This window comes from Aspergillus ibericus, assembly GCF_003184845.1.
Source record: "Aspergillus ibericus CBS 121593 unplaced genomic scaffold BO80scaffold_15, whole genome shotgun sequence".
In the NCBI taxonomy this organism is placed as follows: domain Eukaryota; kingdom Fungi; phylum Ascomycota; class Eurotiomycetes; order Eurotiales; family Aspergillaceae; genus Aspergillus; species Aspergillus ibericus.
The window spans coordinates 253,578-276,192 of record NW_020292113.1 but is presented as its reverse complement, the minus strand read 5'-3'; the positions used below and the strand labels follow the sequence as shown (position 1 = coordinate 276,192).

The 22,615-nt window shown below is 53.6% G+C and overlaps 6 protein-coding genes across 6 annotated transcripts; 1 reads left to right on the top strand and 5 right to left on the bottom strand.

Annotated features, from left to right (window-relative positions):
* Positions 1-1,431: 1,431 nt before the first annotated feature.
* Positions 1,432-3,672, bottom strand: BO80DRAFT_46337 (SKIP/SNW domain-containing protein). The gene is made up of 3 exons (XM_025722589.1): positions 3,410-3,672; positions 1,903-3,327; positions 1,432-1,844 (listed from the first exon to the last, which is right to left on the bottom strand). The coding sequence occupies exons 1-3, from the start codon at positions 3,554-3,556 to the stop codon at positions 1,668-1,670; spliced, it is 1,749 nt and encodes a 582-aa protein (XP_025576226.1). The 5' UTR covers positions 3,557-3,672; the 3' UTR covers positions 1,432-1,667.
* Positions 3,673-3,780: 108 nt separating this feature from the next.
* Positions 3,781-6,875, bottom strand: BO80DRAFT_424273 (J domain-containing protein). The gene is made up of 4 exons (XM_025719243.1): positions 6,079-6,875; positions 5,634-5,963; positions 4,263-5,576; positions 3,781-4,209 (listed from the first exon to the last, which is right to left on the bottom strand). The coding sequence occupies exons 1-4, from the start codon at positions 6,490-6,492 to the stop codon at positions 4,066-4,068; spliced, it is 2,202 nt and encodes a 733-aa protein (XP_025576225.1). The 5' UTR covers positions 6,493-6,875; the 3' UTR covers positions 3,781-4,065.
* A 360-nt stretch (positions 6,876-7,235) lies between these two features.
* BO80DRAFT_46300 (uncharacterized protein) lies at positions 7,236-10,438 on the bottom strand. Its single transcript, XM_025722558.1, has 3 exons — positions 9,354-10,438; positions 8,364-9,285; positions 7,236-8,306 (listed from the first exon to the last, which is right to left on the bottom strand). The coding sequence occupies exons 1-3, from the start codon at positions 10,301-10,303 to the stop codon at positions 7,272-7,274; spliced, it is 2,907 nt and encodes a 968-aa protein (XP_025576224.1). The 5' UTR covers positions 10,304-10,438; the 3' UTR covers positions 7,236-7,271.
* A 1,534-nt stretch (positions 10,439-11,972) lies between these two features.
* Positions 11,973-12,372, top strand: BO80DRAFT_424271 (uncharacterized protein). Its single transcript, XM_025719242.1, has one exon. It carries the CDS (start codon positions 12,026-12,028, stop codon positions 12,206-12,208), a length of 183 nt encoding a protein of 60 aa, XP_025576223.1. The 5' UTR covers positions 11,973-12,025; the 3' UTR covers positions 12,209-12,372.
* A 5,803-nt stretch (positions 12,373-18,175) lies between these two features.
* On the bottom strand, positions 18,176-19,798 carry BO80DRAFT_464014 (60S ribosomal protein uL4). Its single transcript, XM_025722627.1, has 4 exons — positions 19,668-19,798; positions 19,502-19,596; positions 19,286-19,436; positions 18,176-19,229 (listed from the first exon to the last, which is right to left on the bottom strand). Exons 1-4 carry the CDS (start codon positions 19,775-19,777, stop codon positions 18,467-18,469), a joined length of 1,119 nt encoding a protein of 372 aa, XP_025576222.1. The 5' UTR covers positions 19,778-19,798; the 3' UTR covers positions 18,176-18,466.
* A 605-nt stretch (positions 19,799-20,403) lies between these two features.
* BO80DRAFT_46240 (lytic polysaccharide monooxygenase AA11 family protein) lies at positions 20,404-22,088 on the bottom strand. The gene is made up of 2 exons (XM_025722509.1): positions 22,071-22,088; positions 20,404-21,832 (listed from the first exon to the last, which is right to left on the bottom strand). Exon 2 carries the CDS (start codon positions 21,723-21,725, stop codon positions 20,457-20,459), a length of 1,269 nt encoding a protein of 422 aa, XP_025576221.1. The 5' UTR covers positions 21,726-21,832; positions 22,071-22,088; the 3' UTR covers positions 20,404-20,456.
* Between the last annotated feature and the right edge of the window lie 527 nt (positions 22,089-22,615).

The window sequence follows — 22,615 nt, the reverse complement described above, 5'->3', positions numbered from 1 at the left end:
TCCAAACCCCCGCAACCACCACCACTCACATCCGGCCGCGAGGCCCCAAATCCCGACAATCAGCCACTTTAATGACCCTCAGATCAAACCTACTTCCCCCTCCCAATTATTCAGCACCACCACCACCACCATCACCACCCCCAGCCAGCCTCCAATGCGCTTAGAGCGCTACTCCCAGAAACCAGCCCGATCGCCCTCGCCCCCCCGCCTCCAGCAACAACAAAGTTCCGAGGTTGGCCTTCAATCTCAGACGAGATGACTAGCAACTGCGCGGTTCATTGGCTCTCGTTATCTCCTCGATTAGATCAACGCACCATCCCTCCTGTACGTCGTCGATTTGGGATGACCATCATCCAATCAGTCTGATTCTCCGGATGATCGACCCGACATCCTTGTGGCCTGATGTTCGTATGCATGCCGATGGCCTGAGTTAGATCCATAATCAGCTCAGCCATTTCCTCCATGCTGCTGTCTACATTTGCATCATCCTACTGGTGGAGTCATTTGAATGGAAGTAAGCCCGTAAGTACTACTCTAGTTATCTACTAGGCAGTACCAAGCCTAGACACAGTACGGAGTAAGCAATCAATCAATCAAACCCCTGCCTCCTCCCTCCTCCGGTACACACTACTCCGTCTTCCGTATAATGAATGACCATTTACCCACATTCTACAACAATAATTAACCTCCCCCTTTTTCATACTGAACCAATCATTAAACTCACTAAAACTTATACCAGACATGTATGCAAATCCACTACGTCATCCCCTCCCCCACCACACCCATCATTACTCCTAACAGTAGACACTATAACGTCCATCATCATCAAGTTCCACCTCCTCAGGAGCTACTAGCTCCGCTCCTCTTCTCACAAGCCCCGGGAACCCACTTCCTCGTCACTTGATTCGGGTTCCAAGAATCTCACACACCTTTTCGTAAAGTAGTTCATGTATATTTCTTGCTTTGGTTGGGTCGGGTGACTTACTACTTACTCACCTATCTGCCTATCTGCCTACCTGCTTACCTACCAACCTGCCTGCATGGCTAGATGTATACATACTTTCCTTGATCTTGATTGTTTGGGGATCATATGGTGCTTAGTTTCTTGCTTGCTGGGTGAGTGGACTGGTCGTGTGCTTGGTGATAGTCCTTTATCGATCTGCTTGTTTGTATGGTTAGTGTCGATGAGTGGATGAATGGGTGGGTGGGTTCAAGATACGGCTGTGGGAATGATCATGATCATGACCCTACTCGGGGTCTATTTATCTGCATATTCTTGGAAGAAAGGAGGAGAATGAAGTGACTATGTTCGGAAGGGGTTTCCATCCTATCCTATCGGGGAGCGGGGTGTAGCTTATCTTTCTTCACTCTGGCTGTATTTATCTAAAGTATATTGTGTAGGTTATTTGAAGGTAGGCTAGTCGATCAGTCCAGACTAGAAATGGAAGGGGGAAATGGACCCCTTGAAGGGGTATAGAGTAAGACAGGGCAATATCCATGGACATTGATAACCACTTTTCGTTTTCATTTGATAAAGAAAGAAAGAAAGAAAGAAAGAAAGAAAAGAGTAACCGCACACAACGCCAGCAGCAATGCACTTAACCCCCAATAAGTAGAACCAATGAGTACACATAGGTACTTAGTACCTATAAAAAGGTATACAAAAATTAATCATCGTCGACGCGCGCCCGTTTCGAGCCCCGTTCCGAACGGTCGACTTCCTGGATGCCATAGCGCTTCTGCCCGGCACCGGATCCGCCTCCGCCCGTGACGTCGGCGATCATGCTGTCGATGCCGAAGGGGTCGGCGGTGTCTTTTTCGAATTGCACGGGACCGTCGCGAGCCTGGTTTTGGTGGTTAGTGCACAGCCTCGTAGAAAATGTAGAGGGTGGGTGGGTTTACCTCAGCGTGTTCAGCACCACGGAACCCTTCCTTCGCCCGGCCCAAGACCTCGAACCGGTTTGATTTCTGAATCTTACTCATCTCGCCCTCAGCTCCCTCGTTGTCGTCGTCATCGGCCTGCGCCCGTGGGCGGTAGATGCTGTTGATGGCGTCCTGCGCGGCAAACAGCGGTTTATCGTAGGGATTGTCCTCGTTGAAGCCCGTGTCCATACCGCTCGTCTGATTGAACAGACGTGAGTCATACATCGACTCGGACGCCTGCGTCGGCTTGGCCAGTCCCAACGCCACCTTCTCCGAGATATCCCGATTCTGCTCCCGTGCCATCATCTGGATCCGACGCTCAGTGCCCATCCGGGACTGTCGAAGCTGCCGCTCGGCCTCTTGGCGACGCTCACGACGCAGCTGCTCCCGCTCCCGGGCAGCATCCTCATCCTCACTGGCCGAGTACGGCGACGGGCTGCGGCTGATGCTGCGCGACGGCGAGCGAGATCCCAGACGAGACTCGCGCCGACTGCTGCCGGCCGTACGCTCCTCGCGGGCTTTCTGGGCCAACGCCCGCAAATGCTCCTCCTTCTGTGCCTTCTCCTTCTCCGCCAGCTTCTGCTGCATCTGCGCGCGCAGCCTCACCTCCTCTCTCGCGTGACGGTCCGCCGTGAACAGCGCCTCCGCAAACTGCGCGAACTTATCGTTAATCGACACATCCTGCAGCCCACGTCCATCAGCCGCCAACCGCTTATCCAACGGAACCGTGTAACCCTTCGGATTCTTCCAATTCGACACCGGCGGCGGAATGCGCCACGCCTCCTGATCCTCAGCCGTGAGCTTCCTCGGCGGCGAATGCATAACAGGCGGCGGCGGCGAAGGCGGGCCGCGAGGGATCTTCTTATGTTTGAATTTGGGCGGTTCCATCGGATCCTGCTGTCTCTCAACAATCTTCATAATCCGATCGTTCTTCCGTGACGTATCACCCATCTGATTCGCCGGCGTATATCTCACAAACGTAGGCTCCGCTCTCCGACCGCCCTTCACGTTCTTCGGTTTCTGTGCCGCCGCCGCGCCCTCCACCAGACTGGCCAGGGCAGTTTTCGTCTTCTCCATCTGTGCTTGAACTTCTTCCTCCGAGGGCCGATCCAGCGACACCTCACCCATATCGACGCGCTGACGGAGTGGAATCAGATCCTTAAAGGAGGCATGCACGATTCGGTTATCGCTGTGACCGCGGCGCGCAATAGCATCGTATTTGACTTTTCCCTCGGCGTCCACCTGCACGGCGAGCGCGTTCGACGTCGACGCCGTACCTTTCCGGCCCATGTCGAGCGGGTACTGTGCGACCAGGATCTCGGGAAACGCGCCGCCATCGCCAAAGTCTTCGGGGGCGCGGGGCCGCCATCCGGTTCGGTTCTGGTAGGGAGGGGGGCCGGTCCTCTGTAGTCATCACAATCAGCTCGAATCTTTATGTAGATGATCGGTGGAAGAAGGGTGCAATTGTAGATATGGAGTAACTTACCCGGAGAACAATCTGTGTTTCGTCGAGTTGTCCTGGGCCTACGACCCGCGGACCTCGGGGCTGTGCATGTTGCGGCAGCTCCTCCTCTTCGCCGGTATACTTCGGCTTGGGGAGGGACTTGAAGAGGCCCTCCGCGATGGATGCCATTGTGGAGTGGGAGGGGGTGGGAAGATGGGGGAGTGATGAAATGGTCGAGGAGGATGCTTGGCTCTTTTTGGCGCGGCGGCGGAACAGGCGCTGGTCACGTGAGTAGCCACCGCCTTACGCTTCGATAAGGGCGCAGGGAAATCTCTGGCCTTACATTATAAAATCTAGTTTGGATGGATGATATGTAGATGTTTCATGTAGCTGAAAGTCAAGGTCGAGCCGGGAGTACGACATGACTGGCCCGGAAGATGCCAGGGCAACAAGTGAGGCCGGGTGTAAACATAGAGTCACACCCAGGCAAGCCTTCATAAAGTTTCTTTCAATGCTCTATCGTACACGGTCTCATGCAGAATGCAAACCAGACGCTTATAGTCCCCCAGATAAGGGATTTCTATACTATGTAGCAATGCCGACCCTCAATGATTCAATGAATGGAGTGTAATGCCAAAGAGCCAGCGATGCAGAATGTAAACAAACCACGAGAACGGGGCGTACATCAGTAGCCTCAGCTACAGCAAGTGCGCACGCATAGGACAGGCGATGCCCTCTGCGTCATCCGCCTCCACGTAGTGCTCCTTACCATGGTAGTTGTACCAGATCTTCAGCGTCTTCGGCAGAAGCGGAGCGGGATCGTGGAATCCAATGATGTGGGACTGATTTAGGTTAGCCAAAGAACCATAAGGGTTGTCAAAAGGGATATACTAACCTTTACCATGTTTTTGGAGATGGATAGTTGACCATGGTCGACCAACGCAGCCACCGGGATAGAGACGTCCGTGACTTGCGGTTCTCCAACACCACCCTTGTCCTTCTTCAAGGGATAGTGACCGTACTCAGCCCGGGTGATGATCAAGCCATCCTGCCTGGCTTCCTTCGCCTGTCGGCGTTGTACTTGTTCGGCCATAAGCTCGATAGCCGCTTGGCTCTCTGCCCTCTTTTTGGGTACCAGCTTCCTGAGCTGTTTTTGTCGTCGGGCAATCACCCGGCGTTGCTTCTTCCTCTCTCTCGGACGGATGAATCCGAATTCCAGCGCGCAATACGCCAGCCACGGGCAGATGACTGCCAGTGCAGCTAGATCCGCATCAACAACGTCAAATGGGAGCAGCGAGATGGGCACCCGGATGCTCTGGCCCAGTCTGCTCCAGGATACCGTCATAACAAGACCCTGCACGTCTCGAACACCAACGCCCAGTCCCATGCGAGAAAGTCCACCAATATTGCGGGTTCCCTCAATATACCAACCGAGGGACATATCTTGTCCTACAGTGGTTTCGATCTTGACCCGCACAGACCGCGGTTCGTTGTCCGCCGTCAAGGGGTAATGGCCTTCGGAGCTCCATTCCGAGCGAACACGTTCGGAGGCCGCTTGCCCAGAGAAAATATTGCGAGAGTAACTGAAAGACAGAGCTGTCTGCACCGGAGAGGCCACAATAACTGCCTGCCAGAATTCGGCAGCCTTGGATTGCTTGCGCTGCTTGCGGCGGACTGTCTTGAACTCTTCTTCCTCGTCCTCATCTTCGTCGTCATCCCAGCCCACAAGCTGATTTTCGGGCTCAGAGACTACACCGACCTGGAAATGGCTCTCTGGAAACGGAACGGAGAACAGACTTTCAGGCTGCAAACCGAGATGGATAAGCGGTTGGAAGAATTGACGCACAGCCTGAGGCCAAAATAAAGTGCCGGTCGACCAGTCACAAAACATGACCTTCCGATCTGCGATAGGCCTGCTGATGTTGAGACCAAGGCTAGGAAGCACCTGCTGCAACGATCGGTCCAAGCTGGCGGACAGCTCGACCCTAAAGGGCTTCGTGCCAGGGATAGCGATAACGGGCTTCGCCCAACTCGTCTCTAGCGATGGGTGCGGCAACACCGAGGCCTTCACAACCACGGTCGAGTCTTGTAGAAACGAGAACTGCGGTTTCGCAAGGATTCCCTTCGGATAACAAAACCCTCGAAATGCCCGAGTCGCGCTAACTCCCAGGTTAAACTGGTCGGTGGCCAGTATATGTGGGAGCAGCACCTAGACAGAGCGTTAGCAACGCCTAACCCGACCTGTTCCACATATCAGTCAACATACCGAACGCTCCTCCAATGTCCCGTCCAGCTGCTCGAACGCCACGTTCCGACGCGGCCGACTAACTCGCCCCGCGATGCCCGCATTAAACACTAACTCCATGTCATCCTCCTCATCATGCATGAACGGTTTGCTGGCCTCATCTCCCCCCTCGTCCTCATCCTCTCTTTCCTTTTTCCCAAATAGAAGTTCCATCGTCGGCATAGGCGCTCTAAACGAATACCCCAAGGAGAAAGCCGAGAGCTTCAGCGACGGGGTCCGGAAAGACGTGATCTCCCCCTCATCGTCGACGTGAACGGCATCAGTGACATCAATCCCAACAGTGAAGGATCCCTATATAAACCCCAAGAATTAGCACTCACACACTAAAGCCCCCAACTTCCCATCCCAATACCCAGAGAGTAAAAAGCAATTCACAGAAATTCATGAAAAGCGAGGGAGAGCTTACCGTCGCGTCAACCAAATCCTCCACCAACGACCTCTCCTTCTTCTTCATTCTTTCCAGAAACCAGCTCCGAAACTCATCCCCAGACATGGCCTTCACCCCGACTCTCATATCCTTGGCCGCCCACTCGCGCCTCACGCCCTCCGCGCCCATCATATCATAAACCATTCTTTTTTTGGGATCGATCAGCGTATCATACGCTGCCTGGATACGACTGAAATACCATATCGCTGACTCCGTCAGCTCGGCCGGCTGTTTATCTGGATGAAAGCTGAGGGTGAGAGTGCGGTACGCGGAGCGGATTTGCGATTCGGTGGGGGGTGGATGGCGCGGGAGGTTAAGGATGGCGTAGTAGTCCAACTCTTCTTCTGTTGATGAGAGGGTATCCTCTCGAGGTGGGGTATTATTGTTGTTCATGGTGGGTGGTGGGTGGTGGTTGTCGCACTTTGGATTTTTTGCGCGCGTTTGGAGGATGCTATTAGTAGCTGCGTTGAGTTTCAGCAAATCATTTCGAGAGGAGTTATTGCGTCGTGTGGGTAGGTGGTGTGACAGTTAATCGGGCAGGTGGGACGGAGGAGGAGGAGGGTGATGGTGCTGATGCGCCTGGCTGCGCGACGTGGTGGCTGTAGGTAGGCCGGCTTTGCATTTTGACAGAAACAGAGGATGGATGACGTCGGAAAAATGAAGTCGGCGGTTCGGCGGACCCGTCGCGTCGGTTGCTACTCCTCTTTCTCTCCTCTGCGCGGGCGGGGTCCCTGGCGGTTCGAACTTCCGAGATGGAAAGTTTCGAGGGAAACCCGACAGGAGATTTGGGTTTATATTGGTAGCACAATACTAGGAAGAAGAGGAGCCGATGGCGCTGATAAGGCCCAAGGGACTCGGCGCCCTGATTGGAGCTTTCTGATTCAGTCATTCCAAGTGGGACGGATGAAATGACTCGTCACTCTACACTGGCTCGCCGAAATATCGATGCTCATTTATTGTTTGGTAATATACAGTCCGTGTGCAATACATCGTCACTCATGTCATACCATATCCCACATGTACGAGCCGCATCCCAGCATAGGGCAACCACAAGCATGCAACAACTCAAGCCAAACAAGCCTCCTGGGTATAAACTGCTAAAAGGTAACTGCAACAGCTTTTGTACATGCGCTTATAATGCAAAATCACGACCAAAACGGGCAGAGAAACCGTCAGCTCCTCTCCTTAATCCAAAGTATCGTCTCATTAGAGAATGGAACATCGCCCGCTCCCAGTGCGCCGAATAGCTGCTCGCGAGGCAGACCGCCGTACATGAGGTCTTCGCTCGTCAGCAGGTCCGGCTGTTTCTGCACGCCCGCGCGCACTTGGCTATCCAGAGATGGCCCGTTGGTAATAAAAGCGGCCTTCCGGTCAGAATCGGCCTGACGCAGGCCCTCGCTCATAGCCTCTAGCCGCTTCTCGATCAACGTCGCCAGCTGGAGAGCGCCGCTCCAAAAGCGAGTCAGCTCTCGGACGGCCTCAAAGCCACCACGGATGAGGTTCACACTCTCCGGCATATCGACCATCAATCCTGCCGCACTAAGGACATCCGTGGCAGACACGATCACGTATCCGAGGAACGGGTTCAGAATGGTTCCTCTCGCCGTCCCCGGCTCCAGGATGATGCGAGACGGCTCATACTCCGAGGCATAGCGCATAAGGGCAAGAGAGATGCGGAGAATCTCCACGGCATGATTCCGCATGGTGTGGATGTGCCGCTCGACGGTCTCCGGTCGGTGATTCTGGTATCGTGCATGTCTATTCAGCGCCATCAACGTTGCATGATAAAGTAGATGGATAGACATGAATGAATCCGCTTTCTTCGTTCGGATGCTTCGTTCCATATTCACGGCTGAGAAGGTCAGATGGTCGGGAATCCGCGCGGCCCATTCATCAGCGCGTCCGACCACAGTCGTGTAGAAGTCCTCGAAGAGCTTGTTATATACTTCGGACGGCACCAGGGACAAGCGGAAGACATGGTCCGACACGTCCCCCCAGAGTGACATGATTTCAATCAGTAGTGCCATCGCACTCAAACTTGCGGTATCGTTTTCAGGAGAGGCGGGCACTTGGTTCAAAAAGCTCTGGAAGTAAGGCACTGTGGTATATTCCTGCGCCTCGTAGACCTCCTCTCGGCAAGGAAGTCTCAAATAAGCTGCTTTAGCCGAGATGAAGGTGGAGGACGGAGTATAGAAACACGACATGCGCTAGGAAGCGGATAGTTAGTTCGGGTTCAGGAACGGTTGAAGGGACGAAACACTCACATCCATGAGAAATGCGACCCAGAAAGTCCGCCTACGACACTCGATCAACGCTTGTGGGTGCAAGCCATATTCGCAGGGGCGACTCTGATCTACGATGACACCCCCAGACTCAACATTATACCGTAGGCCACACACAGTCCGGACAGCCGCTCCGACGATGTCCCAACCTCTCACCAGGGCACCTATGGCGTAGTACCAAAGACCGATGATGATGCGGCTTTGAGCGAGTTGCAGCGAAAGGGAATGTCGGCTATGTTCCACGGCATACCGGGCCGTGCGTGAGTACTTCTTGAGCGCCGTCGCTCTGTCGGGCCGGTCGGAAAACACCGACCCTAGCGCCATCATCGAGTACAGGAGCATGTTGTCTTCCAGGGACTTCGTATGGCACGATCGCAGCCACAGGATAAATCGCTTCCGGGGAAACATGTAGTACAAGCGGTCATTCACGTGGGTGAAATAGCTCTCCACATAATGCACCGTGAGCTCCGCGTCCGCTTCATACGGATCGGTATTCCAGTCGGATACGAGCGGGTCTTGGGGATCCAGGTCCTTCATTTCCATCAATATATCGGCGTAATCATGGGATGTGGACGAAAAGTCATCAGTTAGGCGTCTAGCGGTATCCTCTGCTCCGGCAGACGATCGGTTATGATGGCCCTGCCTCCGATAGCCGTATTGCTCATGATCCATGATACTATCTTGAGGGCCTTCCATGGCGGATGGAGGCAACATCGATACTTCGGATCTCGGGGACTGAGAACTGGTGTTCGGAAGGGATGCCGAACTTTCTGACGCCCGTAATGCCGAGTATGGAGAGTGGGACGTGGTACCGTAAGCGTAGCTTCCAGGGGGAAAGCTCTCTCGAGGTTCGTATCTGCTAGCAAGCTGGGTTGCCTTGAGTGCTGCCCGATGGCCACGAGGTCTAGAGTAACGGCAGAACAGGTTAATCACAGTACCACGACGAGCTAGACTCAGGTACTGGGCACTTACGCGCTCTCAAACCTGCACTCCCTCCCAGATTTCTGGCATTGGTCACACTTAGGAAGATTGGGTTGGCATTTAATCTTCTTCTCCCGGCAAGTCAAGCAAGCCTGGGCGAGTCGCTTTCTCGGTTTGCCGGCCTTCGTGATCCCCCAGTTTGCATTGACCGCAATCCCATCGATAATCTTAGGGCAATGCGAGCCGTCCGCGTAGATGTAGCATAGGCCTTCGCCCTCGACGTACCTCTCATCTACCACGTGCGGACGCACGTTTGCTGTCTGAGATTGGCTACCTGTTGTCGTTGTCGAGTCGGGAGTCTCGGAGGGCGAGAAGTCTCTACCGTACTCCTTCTCCGGAGAATGAAATCCATGATATGGATATGACACGGGTTGACTGGATTGCACAGGTGATCCACTATGAAGGGGATGTAACGAACCCTCATGAGCTAGCCCGGGTGTGGAGATATGAGACAATGGCGGAAGACTCCTGGAGTGTGCGTGTGGAACGGCCTCCGGATACGCCCGTGGGCTGTCATGTATCCCAGGGCGTGGTATGGAATCGCTCCGGCGAAAAGGTGTAGGAGATGCCGTGGTCCCATTTGGGGGGGTATATATGCCAAATCGGTGGGGCTGGTAGGGAGATGACGGGCGGCTCGAATGGGCGGTGGGCGTCAGTAACTGGCTGACGGGGGGAAGCTGCTCATTCGCCGTCTGCTGCTGACCAGGAATCATAGAGCGGCCTTGGGCTATCTCTTCCGGGTCGCGAGTCTCTGCTTGATTCCGTTGATGTAAAAATGGATCCGCTCCAAACTGCAGGGGGGCTGAAGTGCGAGGCGGTGGAAGCTGATATGGGTGGGACGCAGGAAGTGAATGGTTAGCTGGGTGATCCGGTTGTCGCTGTGACATAGCATCTATAGCAGATGGCATGCGCCTAAAGGAGCCTGCTGGAAAGGTTGACATGATGAGAGAGGGACTGGTGTTCGAAGTCGATCGGGGGCACCTAGACTAGGCTGAACCGCATCAGAGTTCCCCGACTGAGCTCGAGACAGAACTCCAGGCAGTAAGTCCTTCAGCTGTTCCGAGTATTCTCGGATTCCAGGGGGGATAAAGAGCAAAGAGGAAAGACTATTGGACAGTAAGGGGATTAGCCACGATGTCATCGCCTGCTGGATTCTGGTTAAAGCACATCCACCCACCAATTTCTCTCTGGCTATCCCGGTTGCTGAGCACTCTATCTGGAGGTAGACAGATAAGGCTGTTCTGGTGCTAACGGGTGGGGGAACCAGTGCTGGGGCAACTTGTTTCTAGGTGTCGGATCCGTTCGAGAGCGCGATTGCCCCTCCGTCGTAGGTCGATCACTGCCCGGCCGGAGAGGGGAGGACAGCACGGGCTGAGTTGATATTACAGTCCCGGTAACGGCTGTTCGAGACCAATGTTCTGCGACGAGGGTACGAGTCCGCACCATGCAGGCTCACGGGCGAGTTTCTATGCACTCACTGTGGGTAAACGGGAAGAGGGAGCGTCTAACAGATGATAGTCATGGCGAAAACAGCTGGAACACACTCTTAATTCGAAGCGACCTCGCCATTCCAGGATTGAGTTGCTTCCAGGTCCGAGGTGATTGTCGCAAGACGCATCGAACAATGGGGGGGTTAGGCTAGGTTGCTATTTTGTTGGGTTTCCGCCGGGCTACGCTCACTTGGGGGGGGTTGTGTGCCAGACAACAAACCGAAATGCACCACGGGCTCTGTTTCAGAACGGACAGGAGAAAGATGGGGGCGGAAGGAAGTGCGATTGCAGGTGGTGGCAGGGTTGTTGCTGGAGTCACCGCAAGGCAGGCATGGAAGGCCAGGCTGCTTGTTGTGAGGTGATAGGGTCCGGGGACCAGGTAGGACAATAATAAAGTCCTGCAGAGCCCGAAGACAGCCGGCCAAAATACAGATCTTTTGGGAGGGCAATATCAGCCTGTAAGAGCCGCTCCGAGGCCACTGGGTGTAAGTGGTCAAGCTGGCCTGATGTTGGCCGAACGGCTACTGCCACTAACGAATAAAAAATGGGCCCTGACAGGATAGCCTGTTTGCGCCAAAACCTGATGGCGCGGGGCACTGGATGGGAGAATAAATTGTGCTAATGGCGCTGCTGCTTAGTCGGGCCAATGTGGGAATGCCCCTGTAAAGTGTACGGTGCTAGTAGGAGTAGTCGAGGAGCGGAGACGCCTGGTGAAGGATAGCGGGGAGGGGTCGGGGATGGGAATGAGAAACCGAATGTCAAATAGACAGGGGAGGCGTAAAAAAGGAGAGGCAGAGAAAGTAGAAGTGGACTTGGAGTTGGAGTTGGAGTTGGAAGTTGGAGGGAGAAGGAAGGCGGAAGAAGAAGAAGAAGACGCAGAGCGGATATGGTGCCTGCTTTAGCTGGGGATCCTGACAAGTGCCATCCCAGAATTCCCAGCGGATGCATGGGAATGGCAACTTATGACCGATCCAGATCAGGATGATCAGAGAGTCCTGATTCAGAATTCCAGACGGGTTTAGTTCAACGCTTGCCCATCCACTCTTGCAGCAACCCACCGGGCCAGCCAGGCCATCTAGATGCTATACTCTATAGGATATACTTCATGCTAGAGAGCTACTAAGAGAGGGGACTGGGATAGATACTAATCTGGACTGCGGGACGGAGTCTGCCATGATCCCTCCCTCCTTCGGCATTCACTCCTGCTCCGTCCTCGGTTCAGCTTCGACAAGCTCCACTCCAACGGGGAGTCGAATTGTCCGTCCCTGCTACCCAGCAAGTACCTCGACCACCACCACCGGACCGGGGACCGTCGAGCATAGCCGTCGGGCGCGGTTAGCTTTAGACGCAGGCTAGAATCGAGCTACCGAGGGGAGTTGATCGTCTAGATCCAGCAATCTCCAATGTTCCAAACATAATGATCATGCCATGGATGGAGAGACTGGCACTTAGACTTTTACCCGGGTCGGCATCAGATACTTAGAATCGTCAGTCCTCGACAACTTGTCTGCATCTGTCCTTTTTGGGGGGTTGCAGCGTGGGAGATTGTCTCCTTTTTTTTTGGCCCTGGCCGGCGTGATTCTTTAATATGAACGTGATTAGGTTTCAGAACCGACGCCCCGCAGGAGGATCCTCGTTGGTGTTCGGAACGTTCCATTCCCAGCTCCATGGCGTTAGTCATGGCTTCATTGGCTTGAGGCGCTCATGCGACCACCGACCACGGGACAGCACAGTCTGTGTTCGGGACGGCAGTTGCAATTAACCTTGTTTCTTCTGGTCGGGACAATGCATCGTCTCCCGCCTGCCATCGCCTGCAATTGTGGCCTCCAAGATGTGCACTGTGCAGCGGTCGCGAGGCTCATCTCCTAGTCTACATGCAAGTGGATGAAAGAGAGAGGGAGGAGATGATGCCTCGATTTTGGATCCCAGCAGCATAGTAGTGCACACTTGGCGGGTATTTTCTGGATGGGGAGCGGTTAATCAATGGCAATAAAAATTTCCATCGTCAAAGAATTGAAAATTCCACACGCAGGGAAAGGGCCAGCCTGGCAAACTCCATATGCCGACCTGTTTCGGCCGGGCTGCCCAAACTCGGACAAACAACCTCAGGAGTGACCACCACCACCATGGTCACCACAACCTAGTACCTAGGCAGTAGTAGTAGTACTGCCATCCAGGGCAAGAAGCGCTCCAGACTCCAGCCCACCAGCTTATCGCCAATTTAGTGGCCAGTACGGAAACCTCCGTAGTCCGTCCTTACACGGGTGGAGCACTACTCCAAGCCGGGAAAATGATGGAAAGCGTCCCAGGGGAGGGCGTAGGGAACCGCCTCCCAGATCCCAAAGTCCCAAGTTCGCAGGAATCCCTCGGCCCATCGAGCATCGCCGGCCGGTTATTCGTGGGGACTGGCAACCAAGTGGACGGGGCGCATCCGGAAAACGGACAAAAAGAGGGTCTGCTAGCCGGAGGGCGGCGGTTTTTCCTGAGAGAGTTCTGACTTGTCGCTGGACTCGCTGGAGCGGCTAAGGTAGGTGCGTTTAGCTTGGAGTGGTGGTTGCTAACTTGATGCTAACTTGCTGGTGCGGACGTGCTGGAGATTTGAGTTTGGAGTCTCCTGTAACGGTTTGTGGCCCGCCGGGAGCAGCGCCCGTTTGGTCTATGGGAGTCGGATTTGTCTCATCTTGGGGCGATCCGATCTGCACCGTCAGGCGTTCCAGAGCCAGGCTTGCCAGGACATTCTGAGTTCTGACTGCTTTTCTCGCGGGGTGATGCCGTTGTGACGGGGTGTCTCTTTCGACCCGTGTGACGTGGTCTCTCGATGGAGATGTTCTCTCTTCTCATCATCATCATCATCATCATCATCATCATCATCATCATCATCATCATCATCATCATCATCATCATCATCATCATCATCACTACCACTATCACCACCACCATCAAACCCTGTTTCGCAGGAAATTCCCCCTTTGAAACAAGTGTTCTCCCCTTCAGCCTGTGAGGGAGGCTCTCACCCTACGGCCGTGCTAAGCAAAGTCTAAAGTACTATCATACGATCTCACCCACCGATCCCACATTGGCGCCAACCGGAAATGAAAAAAAAATTAGATAAATCCGAATGAGCAAATGAAAAAGGAAAGGAAAAAATCACGAGCAATCTAACCGGATTGTCTCGAGATTGCCTACTCCAAAAACCAAATCTTCATATGCCGAGTGCCCAGAGCAGGAAAAACCCGCACCAGAGCTGATTGGTGCGATTAGATCAGATCTTGCGGTTTATCCGAATAAATACCGAGATTTAGCGGAATTGACATTCTAGCGGTGCGCTGCACGCAACTTGCTCTTCTCGAAGGTCAACGGGGCCCTCACGACTGGATGCGGATTGGGGACCACCACCCGATGCACCTCATCCTGGGACCTGGAGATGGTCCCTAGTAGATACTAGGTAGGGATGACAGCAACCGTGCTCTCGCCCTGACCTCCCGCCTTGCCCGCTTAATAAAGAGGTACTAAGGGGGCACACGGCCTATCCCTAGCCTGAGCGGAGTTTAATGGGACTTGGCCTCCGTCCCCGTCGGAACCACTCCCTCCTCGCACCACCTAGTACCTAGATTGTAGTAGCGGGATAACGGACGGAGATATAGCCAGAACTCCATAAGGCAGGTCACGGCAGTGTGCATTGGCGAAGGTTACCGGTCGGGGGGCACCAACTGCCCAGGACGACTGTCGGCCGCGACTAGCAGACAGACTCCAACGTCCTGCACACTAGGTTCTATCTAGTGCATCACCGGCATCCTTCGGCACCAGGATCTGGCAATGCAATCTGCTCCGCCGTCAAATTCGCCACGACCAGACCCCCATCGCTATGCTCTGGGGCCCTGGGCACTGAGGCCAGGTACGGAGACCGGAGGACGCCCTATGTTCAGCGACCGGCCGTGATGGTCGGAGTCCATATCCGGAACCCCTGGGTCTCCTCCGATAGGATCAACTAGCGCCGGAGGGGGTGAGACACTGTGCTATATCGCAGTGTTGGGTCTCCTGGGCGAATAAATATCGCATCAATGACAATCACCATTGTCCTCGTCGCCCATCCTTCCAGCTCCCATGCGAAGTAAGGTTGCATTCCGTGACCGTGTACACCACCTACCGACCTAGTAGTAGCTAGTCACTTGTGCCTTCCCAGCGGCAGCGGCATCTCCGGCCGAAGACATATCCACCCCACCCCGACAAAACCCGTCCGTTGATCCCACTCCCCCCGTCGTCAACAGATGAATGAAGGCCGGCCCAGATGGCCCAGATGCGCATCCCACCACCGCGACTCTGCAGCATACGGACTTGCAGTGGTGCGCACCGCAAGACGTCCATGACCACCACCGGATCCTCGCAGGCTGCAGGCGACAGCTAGCCCAAAAGCTTGTTGTAGCCGCCGCGCCAAAGTGGGATGAGGTGGGGGTGGTCGAGGATCAATAGTCCATGGTAGCGTGTCTGGCGTCCTGAATCATGATGGCTCGCTTACTCCGGAAGTTAAACCGGATCGGTCGATAAGGTGTGTTTTATTCCTCACTAATTGGATTTCTGGTGTCCACGAACTACGGGCCCTGAGACTGGCAAAGGGTCACCTCGGCTATCAGCGAGCATGGGCCGTTACGGAGTATCTATAGCTTGTGACAATAAGATCACGGCGGCCGGCTTGGCCATAAATCATCTTCGGGGATTAGTGATGGAAGCTAGGCAGGTCGTTCCTGAGCCAAGGCAGTTGGAGCCAATTTCCTCCTTCCTTAGGTAAGATTTGGGAATCCACCGTAATATCAACGGATACCACCATCCTAGGTTCTACTATAGAGTATATTGAACTAGTTCAGATCCGTCCACGGAAATCCCTGAACAGTGAAGAACACATGCACCCATCCTCCGGAGGAGTCGAGAATCCCTCCCTCGTAACCGTCCTCGACTCCGTCCGAGAACGACAACAGCAATCAACACTAAAGTGGACCGGCCACGTTCGCAGTTGCGCAGTGCTGATCTCATCCAATCCCTGGCCACATACGTAACAAGGACTTGGCGGGTCCCCGAAAAACAACGAAAAATTGAGTCCGCATCCACGGAAAAGCCGAAACATTGACCAGATTCCAGAAATTCAATGCCGCTGGCCAAATGCCGATTCTTCACCGTGCGACACCAGACTGAACTCCGACATACTGATTATCGCTCTGGCCTGATCATGTCTTCCTTCCGTCCCCTTTCTCTGAGAAATGTGGATACTCCTGGATAGTACAACAACGGTACCACCAGATACCGACCGAGGTACGGGGATGAATTGATCGAACATAAACCCACCACTTATACATAAAATAATGACACTATGCTACAACCCATGGAATAACCCGCAGTAACCCAATATTCAATTTCATTATATCATCAATCAAGCCAACCAAGCCAGCATGTAACACTGATCGGATCTAACCGGTCATCCGCCATCCCACCGAACTAATCAGACGGAATCAACCCAGCAAATACCAAATCCAGATGAGATGAGATGAGAGGGCGGAGATGACTACCCCCCTAGTAAGTAGTAAGCATAATAAACGAAATAAAAAAAAAAGTTTAACGGTGACATCCGACGGACCAACGGAGTCGAATCCCTGTCTAACAAAAGCACGAGACTAACCGTTCTGCGCAAATGCAGACGCCACTGATGATTTGCTGGGGGGAATTAGAGGTTTGTTTAGGGCGGGCTTTTTTCTTAGTCTGGTGGGTTTTTTGCTTTTTTGTGTGCGGACTGCGCAGCGAGATAGGTAGATAGATAATGATGAATGGATGGATGGCTTTGCTTGTTCTGTACTGATTAGGGCGGGTGCGCATAATGGTGCATTCGTTCCATTAGCACGCCCCCTCGGGCGTCATACATCACATCCTTACTTATGGACTTTGCTCACAGGTTTCAGTAGCCAGGTAGCTGAGATTGCTAGATGGATAAATTCCAATAGATGGATGGATGGCCGGCCGGCTGGCTGGATGGTGTGGCATGATACTTACATATTCGATAAATCGAACCAAATCGTTCTTTGTCTGGTTTCATATAATGGAACTCTAATTTTCCAGGGCACCGGTGAGATGCAGACCTCTATATTAATGTATGCGCGATGCACATGAATGTCATGGGTTCTCCGTACTAGTAGTATATATTCCGCGGAGATCCCGAATCATTCATGTGCACCCCTGCTCCTTCTAGCTCCCTCCCCCTCTCCCTTTCTGCCTCTGAGCAACACAACACCTGCAACGATATGTATATAATTCTTTATGATATAGTAGCTACATACATGCCACCGTATAACCATCCATTCTACGTTAATCTTCAAACTCACTGCTAATCCTCCCCACAACCCACAATCCTCAATCCTCACATAATGACACTATGACACCATCCCCAACCTACTAACCAATTACTACTTACTCCATATTATACCAAATCCCCGTCTTATAATGAACATCCCCCGGACTGCCCTGTTTTGGGGACTCGCCTCCCAATAAGCCAGCCACCTAGGTAAACACTATGTAGATAACAAGGTACATAGACAAGTTAGCACTGACCAGCCCGCAAAGATCAACAAAATTACTCGGTTCAGTTCGGCGATGAAAGCTACCTAGCTACCTAGCTAGCTAGCTAGTTAGGCGGGGGGTAGGTCCGTTTGCTTGTTTGCTACCTACCTACCTACCTACCTACCTATTGCTTGTTTGTTTGCTTTTAGGTGGGTTCGTGGTTTAGTTGTTGGGCTTGATCCTGGGGTATAAGAGGGGTGGGATATAGGTCAAGCTTTGTTTTAATTGGTGATTGATGGTGATCATGGGGATGGGGGTGGTGATAAGGGGGTATGCGTGTTAGCTTACTACTTTTGTAGTACGGAGTAGTGTTTAAGGTGTGGATGTGGATGTGGATGTCGTTTGATGAGTGAGGGGATTAGGCTGGTATTATTGTTGGGTTGAATATGGGTTGGAGGCATGTTGGTGGATGGGGGATGGGTAGGGTAGGTACTGAGAAGTAGTGGACGTAGTCGACTGTGCTCCGTACGAGGGAGGAAATTGGGATGGTGTTGTGAAGGACTGGTGGTTGGTTATTGGTGGGTTGGTGGTGGTGATGATGATGCTGTCGTTTTTAGAGAAGACGCAATAAGCATCTCGAATTGTTAGAAATAAAGCTTGTCGGATTTGAATGCGAATGCTGGCACCGCCGTCTGTGATGGATGATACAATGTGCATGTTGTTAGTATCTATATCTAGGAACGGTAAGTACTAGTACTAGTATCCAAAGGACAAGGGCATGGAGATGCGGACTGGAACTGGGATCGGACTAGAATTATACATGGAGCAGAACGCATGGGCAGAATACATATCGCATCTCCACTACATATAAGTAGTGAGATATATCAGTTCGTGTTGGTAAAGGCCTGGAACGGTCGGTCTATCCCCCGTTCCACAAGCTATATTCTCTCCATTTACATGAGCAGCTACTTGAAAAAAACTACTATTCATTATGGGTATTCAACCTCTTCATTGGTGCTACCTTTTAACCGAAAACAAACTCATATCATACCCCACGTTACCCGGACCACCAACTTACGCCTCCTTGAGGGTGTTGAGGAACTCCTTGGAAGCGCGCTCGGGCTTGCCAGCCTCAAGGGACTTCTGGCCGAGCTTCTCCTTCGAGAAAGCAGCAGCGTAAGGGTTGAGGCGGAGCATGACCTGCTTGTTGCGCAGAGGGTTCTTCTTCTGGACGTTGACACGCTTGGTGCGGGCCTCACCCTTGGGAGCGCGGAGGACGGACTGGATCTCAGAAGAGTTGATGAGACGGGCCAGGTCGGCGTTGGCAACAACGTTCTGGGGCAGGAGGAAGTCCTTCTTGAGGGCGGAGGCGGTGGTGGTGGTACCGTAGACCTTGTCGAGGGCCTCGAAAGCGGCAGAGGACCAGACGATGAAGCGACCGAGGTGACCACCGGGGGCGAGCTGAAGGAGGTTGAGGGAGAAGACGGAGGAGGTCTCAACACCGGGGATGTTGCGGAAGGCACGGACGAGCTCCTTGCCATCAACCTCGGGGTTGTAGACAACGAGGGGACCGCGGCGCTGGCGGAAGCGGCGGTTCCTCAGCTTACCCTTACCGGCACGCATCTTGCGGGACTTCTGGACCTTGACGAGGTCGGAGCCGGCACCGACGGCCTGGAGGAGAGCGACGGCAGCCTTGGTCTTGCTGATAGCGGCGTTCTCGAAGGTCTTGGAGTCAACGACCAGAGGGACCTCGGGAACGTTGGCAACGCGGTGACCGCGGGCGAACAGGAGGGAGGGGACGGAAGAGGCAGCGAGGGCAGAGGCGGTAGCGAAGCGTCTATTTCCATCAGTTTTTGGTTCATTGTCTTGTCTCCGACCGGATTATCACCATACCTCTGGCCAACGTTGACCTTCTGGTGCCACTTGCGCCAGACCTTGGTAGGGGCGAACATACGACCGGAACGGCACTGGTTACCGAAAGCGGCCTGACCGGCACGGTGAGTACCACCACCGGAGACACGGGGGATACGAGCGACAGCACGACCTGAAGTTATCCATCAGCCTTCCCGATTCCCTCAATTTCTTCCCGTTCTTCAATTGTGCACGTACCGGTACCCCAGGACTCAGCAGAGGTCTGTTCACCAGCCTTCTCGCTCACGGCGTAAGGCTGTCTCTTGTTCTTGGCCATACCGGTGTGCACCTGCCTGTAATCGTAAACCGTCAGCCATCCTCCGTGTCCTCCCTGCGAAACCGGCTCAGTGTCGAAAAAACGTACTGGACAACATCAAGACGGATGGGCGAGGCGAAAACAGCCGGGAGGGGGTAGGTAGCCCCCGTGGGCTTGCCATCAGCGCCGGCGATGGTGACGGTAGGACGAGACGCCATTTTTGTCGACGGTAGGGTGGTCGTTGTCGTCGTTCGAGGTTGGAGATCGAACATCTCAAGATGAGCGCGCAAATTTTCGCTTAGTTCAACCCGCCCGTCGTGGGTGCGGCAAAGCCCTAGCCCTGTTGCCGTTTTGGGCGGGTACTGCTGCCTGAGGCGGCACCGCTCTTATCGCATACGGGGAACATCTCCATACTTCTGTCTACATTAACAGCGATCTGTTGCGCAATGGTCTTTTTTTTTGATTGGGTTTATTCATGTTGCCACGCCAATCCGGCACAATCTATGCTGCCGTTGTACCTAACAAATGCTTACTCTCACAATGATAGCCACCCTTTTCGCATAGTTCGTCATAGTTCTCAGAATCTTGAGTACTATTTAGTGGCGATAACTAGTTCACACCTGACACCGCATAGATCAGCTGATGCGCAGTACACATTGCATTGACTTATCACTACGTTGCACAGATTTAGAGTTGTTCTACCAAGCAATACTACTCGCTTATAAGCAAGTCATCATTCGTTGGCCAACGTTAAATTCAGATTGGTGCATCCTTTCTAAGGTACAAAGGTAAAGAAAAATCTCAAAAGGGTCCTAACACCACGCATTGTGCAAGGAAACGAACATAAATATCAATCGGCATGGACTAGCCATCCGTATCGCATTGTGCAATGCATATTCATGCGTGTACATGGCCGCCGTGACCGTGGCGCCTGGAGCGGCCTTCCTTCATAGTACGCGGCATCAACTTGATCGCAGAGATGGCCAGGTTTGAGCTCTGTCCCGCAGTGCACTGGGTACCCGTGGCCATTTGTTGAACCTGAGACCACTGGCCGTTGGCGCAACGCTGGAAAGAAGAGCCATTGATGCAGTTCCACTCGCCCTCCACGCTGCAAGATCCAGTAAGGGAACCGGAGCTGGAGCTGGAGCTTGCGCCGGAGCTGGGGCTGGGGTTGGGGCTGGAGCCCGAGCCGGCGCCGGAGCTGGAACCAGAGCTGGACCCAGAGCCTGAGCTGGAACCGCTGCTTTCCGAGCTGGAGGGGGCAGTGTTCACTGCAGGAGCAGCTGACTTGGTGCTCGCAACAACGCCCGCCGCTGTAGTAATCAGCTCGGTGTTGACGTGGGTCGTGGCAGGAGCAGCGGTGACAATGGCAGAGGTAGAAGATCCACCAGACCCGGAGCCAGAGCCAGAGTAAGAGCCAGTGCTAGAGTCACCAGCCGCGGCGAAAGTGGGGGTGCCGGTACAGGCGGCAGCACCAGCGGACGCCAGGTTGCTGGGCTCGCCATCATATTCGACGTCGTCACCAGGCTGGGGAAACCGGATGTCGACACCCTCGGAGGTGGTGCAACCGTTGATGTTGGCGACAAACATGGGAGGGAAGCTGGAGGAGCGCTTTTCGACCTTCTTCTCGACAACGGACCGCTTGGAAGAGGAGCCACTCTCGACCTCGAGGGGAGCACAGTTCATGTACATCTCGCGGTTTCCAATGCGGTTGAACCAAGTCCAGGCGAGTGTATACTTTCCAGGACTAATACCATCCGGGATCGTGTAGTTGAATGAGTAAGGATCGGCAGAAGTCGGACCACCCGAGAGGTTTCCGTCAACGTTGGCGGGACATCCACCTTCGAAAGACTTGATGACCATCCATTCGGTGTCCTTGGATGGTTCCAGGTCTGTGGTAAGACTGATCTGGCAGGAACCGCCGCCGTGGGTGGCGCTGCCCTCAAAGGTCAAGGGCATGCTCTCACCAACCTTGGCCTTGTTCCATTCGCTGATTTCGTAGGTATTGGACCGCAGCTTGCAAGGGAAATCACTGCCGTCGGCCGCGAGGGGCGAGTTGTTGAGAGTCGATTTTCCGTAGGGGACAGGGTCGGTCATGATCATGTGTGCCTTGACAGCCGAGACGCCCAGTATGGCGGCTGTCGCAAGAACGGATTTGGAGAACATGGCGGCGAAAGAGGGTCGTTACACACTGTTTGACAGTTGAAGGAGTGTTTGCAGTTCTGACCGTACCAGACGAGACAGAAACAGATGTTGCGTTGAGCAAAGAAAGCCTGATGATGGGTTAGCTCTATAGGGAGAAGAGATACGAGAAAAGGTGAGTCCAAGCAGTGGGGAAGCAAGTATATATCTGGCATAACACATCATGTTATGTTCTAACGCATAGAAGCAACAGACGGAGATAGCCATGTAATTGAAGCAGTTAAAGAAAATAAGGCTTTGAAAGACAATGAAAGTCGCGTTGGAAGGATCAGGGTAGTTGCATTGTGTAACGAAGGGCCATGACAATACCTTTATGGGAACAAGATGCCAAGCAAGCTTGTTCCAAGGTCGACTTTGTCTAATGAACCAAAGTGTCTGTGTCACAAAGGACGAATGCAAGAGGGAGGAAAAGAAGGATGGAGTCTGCCGCAGGCAAACAACAGAAGATTCGATCAAAAGGAGTGTTGAAAGAAAGCAGGACTGGCCTGTGAGACTGTCAAACAGCGGTAGAAGAAAGGACTGAACGCTCCAGCGTGGTTGGAAGAGAAGAAGAGAAGTGACCAGCACCGGCACCGCGGGGGGGTGTTATATACTAAATAGTTGGCGGGCCATGAGTGAATCGCAGAGGAATTGAGACTGCCTCTGCCAGGCGCGCACCGACAGCGAGGATAAGTGGGGGTGGATTGACAGTGAATCCGGTTGGTATGGGTATGCATATGGGTATGACGGACCCTGTGGTCCCTGGGCGAGTAGGTACAGAGGACAGGGGAGCTGGCTGGATGGATGGAGGCGCGCGGAGGTGAAACACGCCCGCGGCGGACCTGACTTCGGCTAGCGACGCCCCCTTCTGTCGC

What these genes read in the sequence shown, in the direction of transcription:
- BO80DRAFT_46300 (XM_025722558.1), bottom strand. Translation starts at nt 10,303, where the DNA reads ATGTCAACCTTTCCAGCAGGCTCCTTTAGGCGCATGCCATCTGCTATA. An exon ending in GAGTGCAGGTTTGAGAGCGC is followed by an intron (nt 9,286 to 9,353) that starts GTAAGTGCCCAG and finishes CCGTTACTCTAG; the next exon opens with ACCTCGTGGCCATCGGGCAG. An exon ending in GGGTCGCATTTCTCATGGAT is followed by an intron (nt 8,307 to 8,363) that starts GTGAGTGTTTCG and finishes TCCGCTTCCTAG; the next exon opens with CGCATGTCGTGTTTCTATAC.
- BO80DRAFT_46240 (XM_025722509.1), bottom strand. Translation starts at nt 21,725, where the DNA reads ATGTTCTCCAAATCCGTTCTTGCGACAGCCGCCATACTGGGCGTCTCG.
- BO80DRAFT_464014 (XM_025722627.1), bottom strand. Translation starts at nt 19,777, where the DNA reads ATGGCGTCTCGTCCTACCGTCACCATCGCCGGCGCTGATGGCAAGCCC. An exon ending in TGCTGAGTCCTGGGGTACCG is followed by an intron (nt 19,437 to 19,501) that starts GTACGTGCACAA and finishes GGATAACTTCAG; the next exon opens with GTCGTGCTGTCGCTCGTATC. An exon ending in AAGGTCAACGTTGGCCAGAG is followed by an intron (nt 19,230 to 19,285) that starts GTATGGTGATAA and finishes TGATGGAAATAG; the next exon opens with ACGCTTCGCTACCGCCTCTG.
- BO80DRAFT_424271 (XM_025719242.1), top strand. Translation starts at nt 12,026, where the DNA reads ATGATCCCTCCCTCCTTCGGCATTCACTCCTGCTCCGTCCTCGGTTCA.
- BO80DRAFT_46337 (XM_025722589.1), bottom strand. Translation starts at nt 3,556, where the DNA reads ATGGCATCCATCGCGGAGGGCCTCTTCAAGTCCCTCCCCAAGCCGAAG. An exon ending in AAACACAGATTGTTCTCCGG is followed by an intron (nt 3,328 to 3,409) that starts GTAAGTTACTCC and finishes TGATGACTACAG; the next exon opens with AGGACCGGCCCCCCTCCCTA. An exon ending in GTGGTGCTGAACACGCTGAG is followed by an intron (nt 1,845 to 1,902) that starts GTAAACCCACCC and finishes CACCAAAACCAG; the next exon opens with GCTCGCGACGGTCCCGTGCA.
- BO80DRAFT_424273 (XM_025719243.1), bottom strand. Translation starts at nt 6,492, where the DNA reads ATGAACAACAATAATACCCCACCTCGAGAGGATACCCTCTCATCAACA. An exon ending in GGACATTGGAGGAGCGTTCG is followed by an intron (nt 5,577 to 5,633) that starts GTATGTTGACTG and finishes CGCTCTGTCTAG; the next exon opens with GTGCTGCTCCCACATATACT. An exon ending in TCTCCAAAAACATGGTAAAG is followed by an intron (nt 4,210 to 4,262) that starts GTTAGTATATCC and finishes AACCTAAATCAG; the next exon opens with TCCCACATCATTGGATTCCA.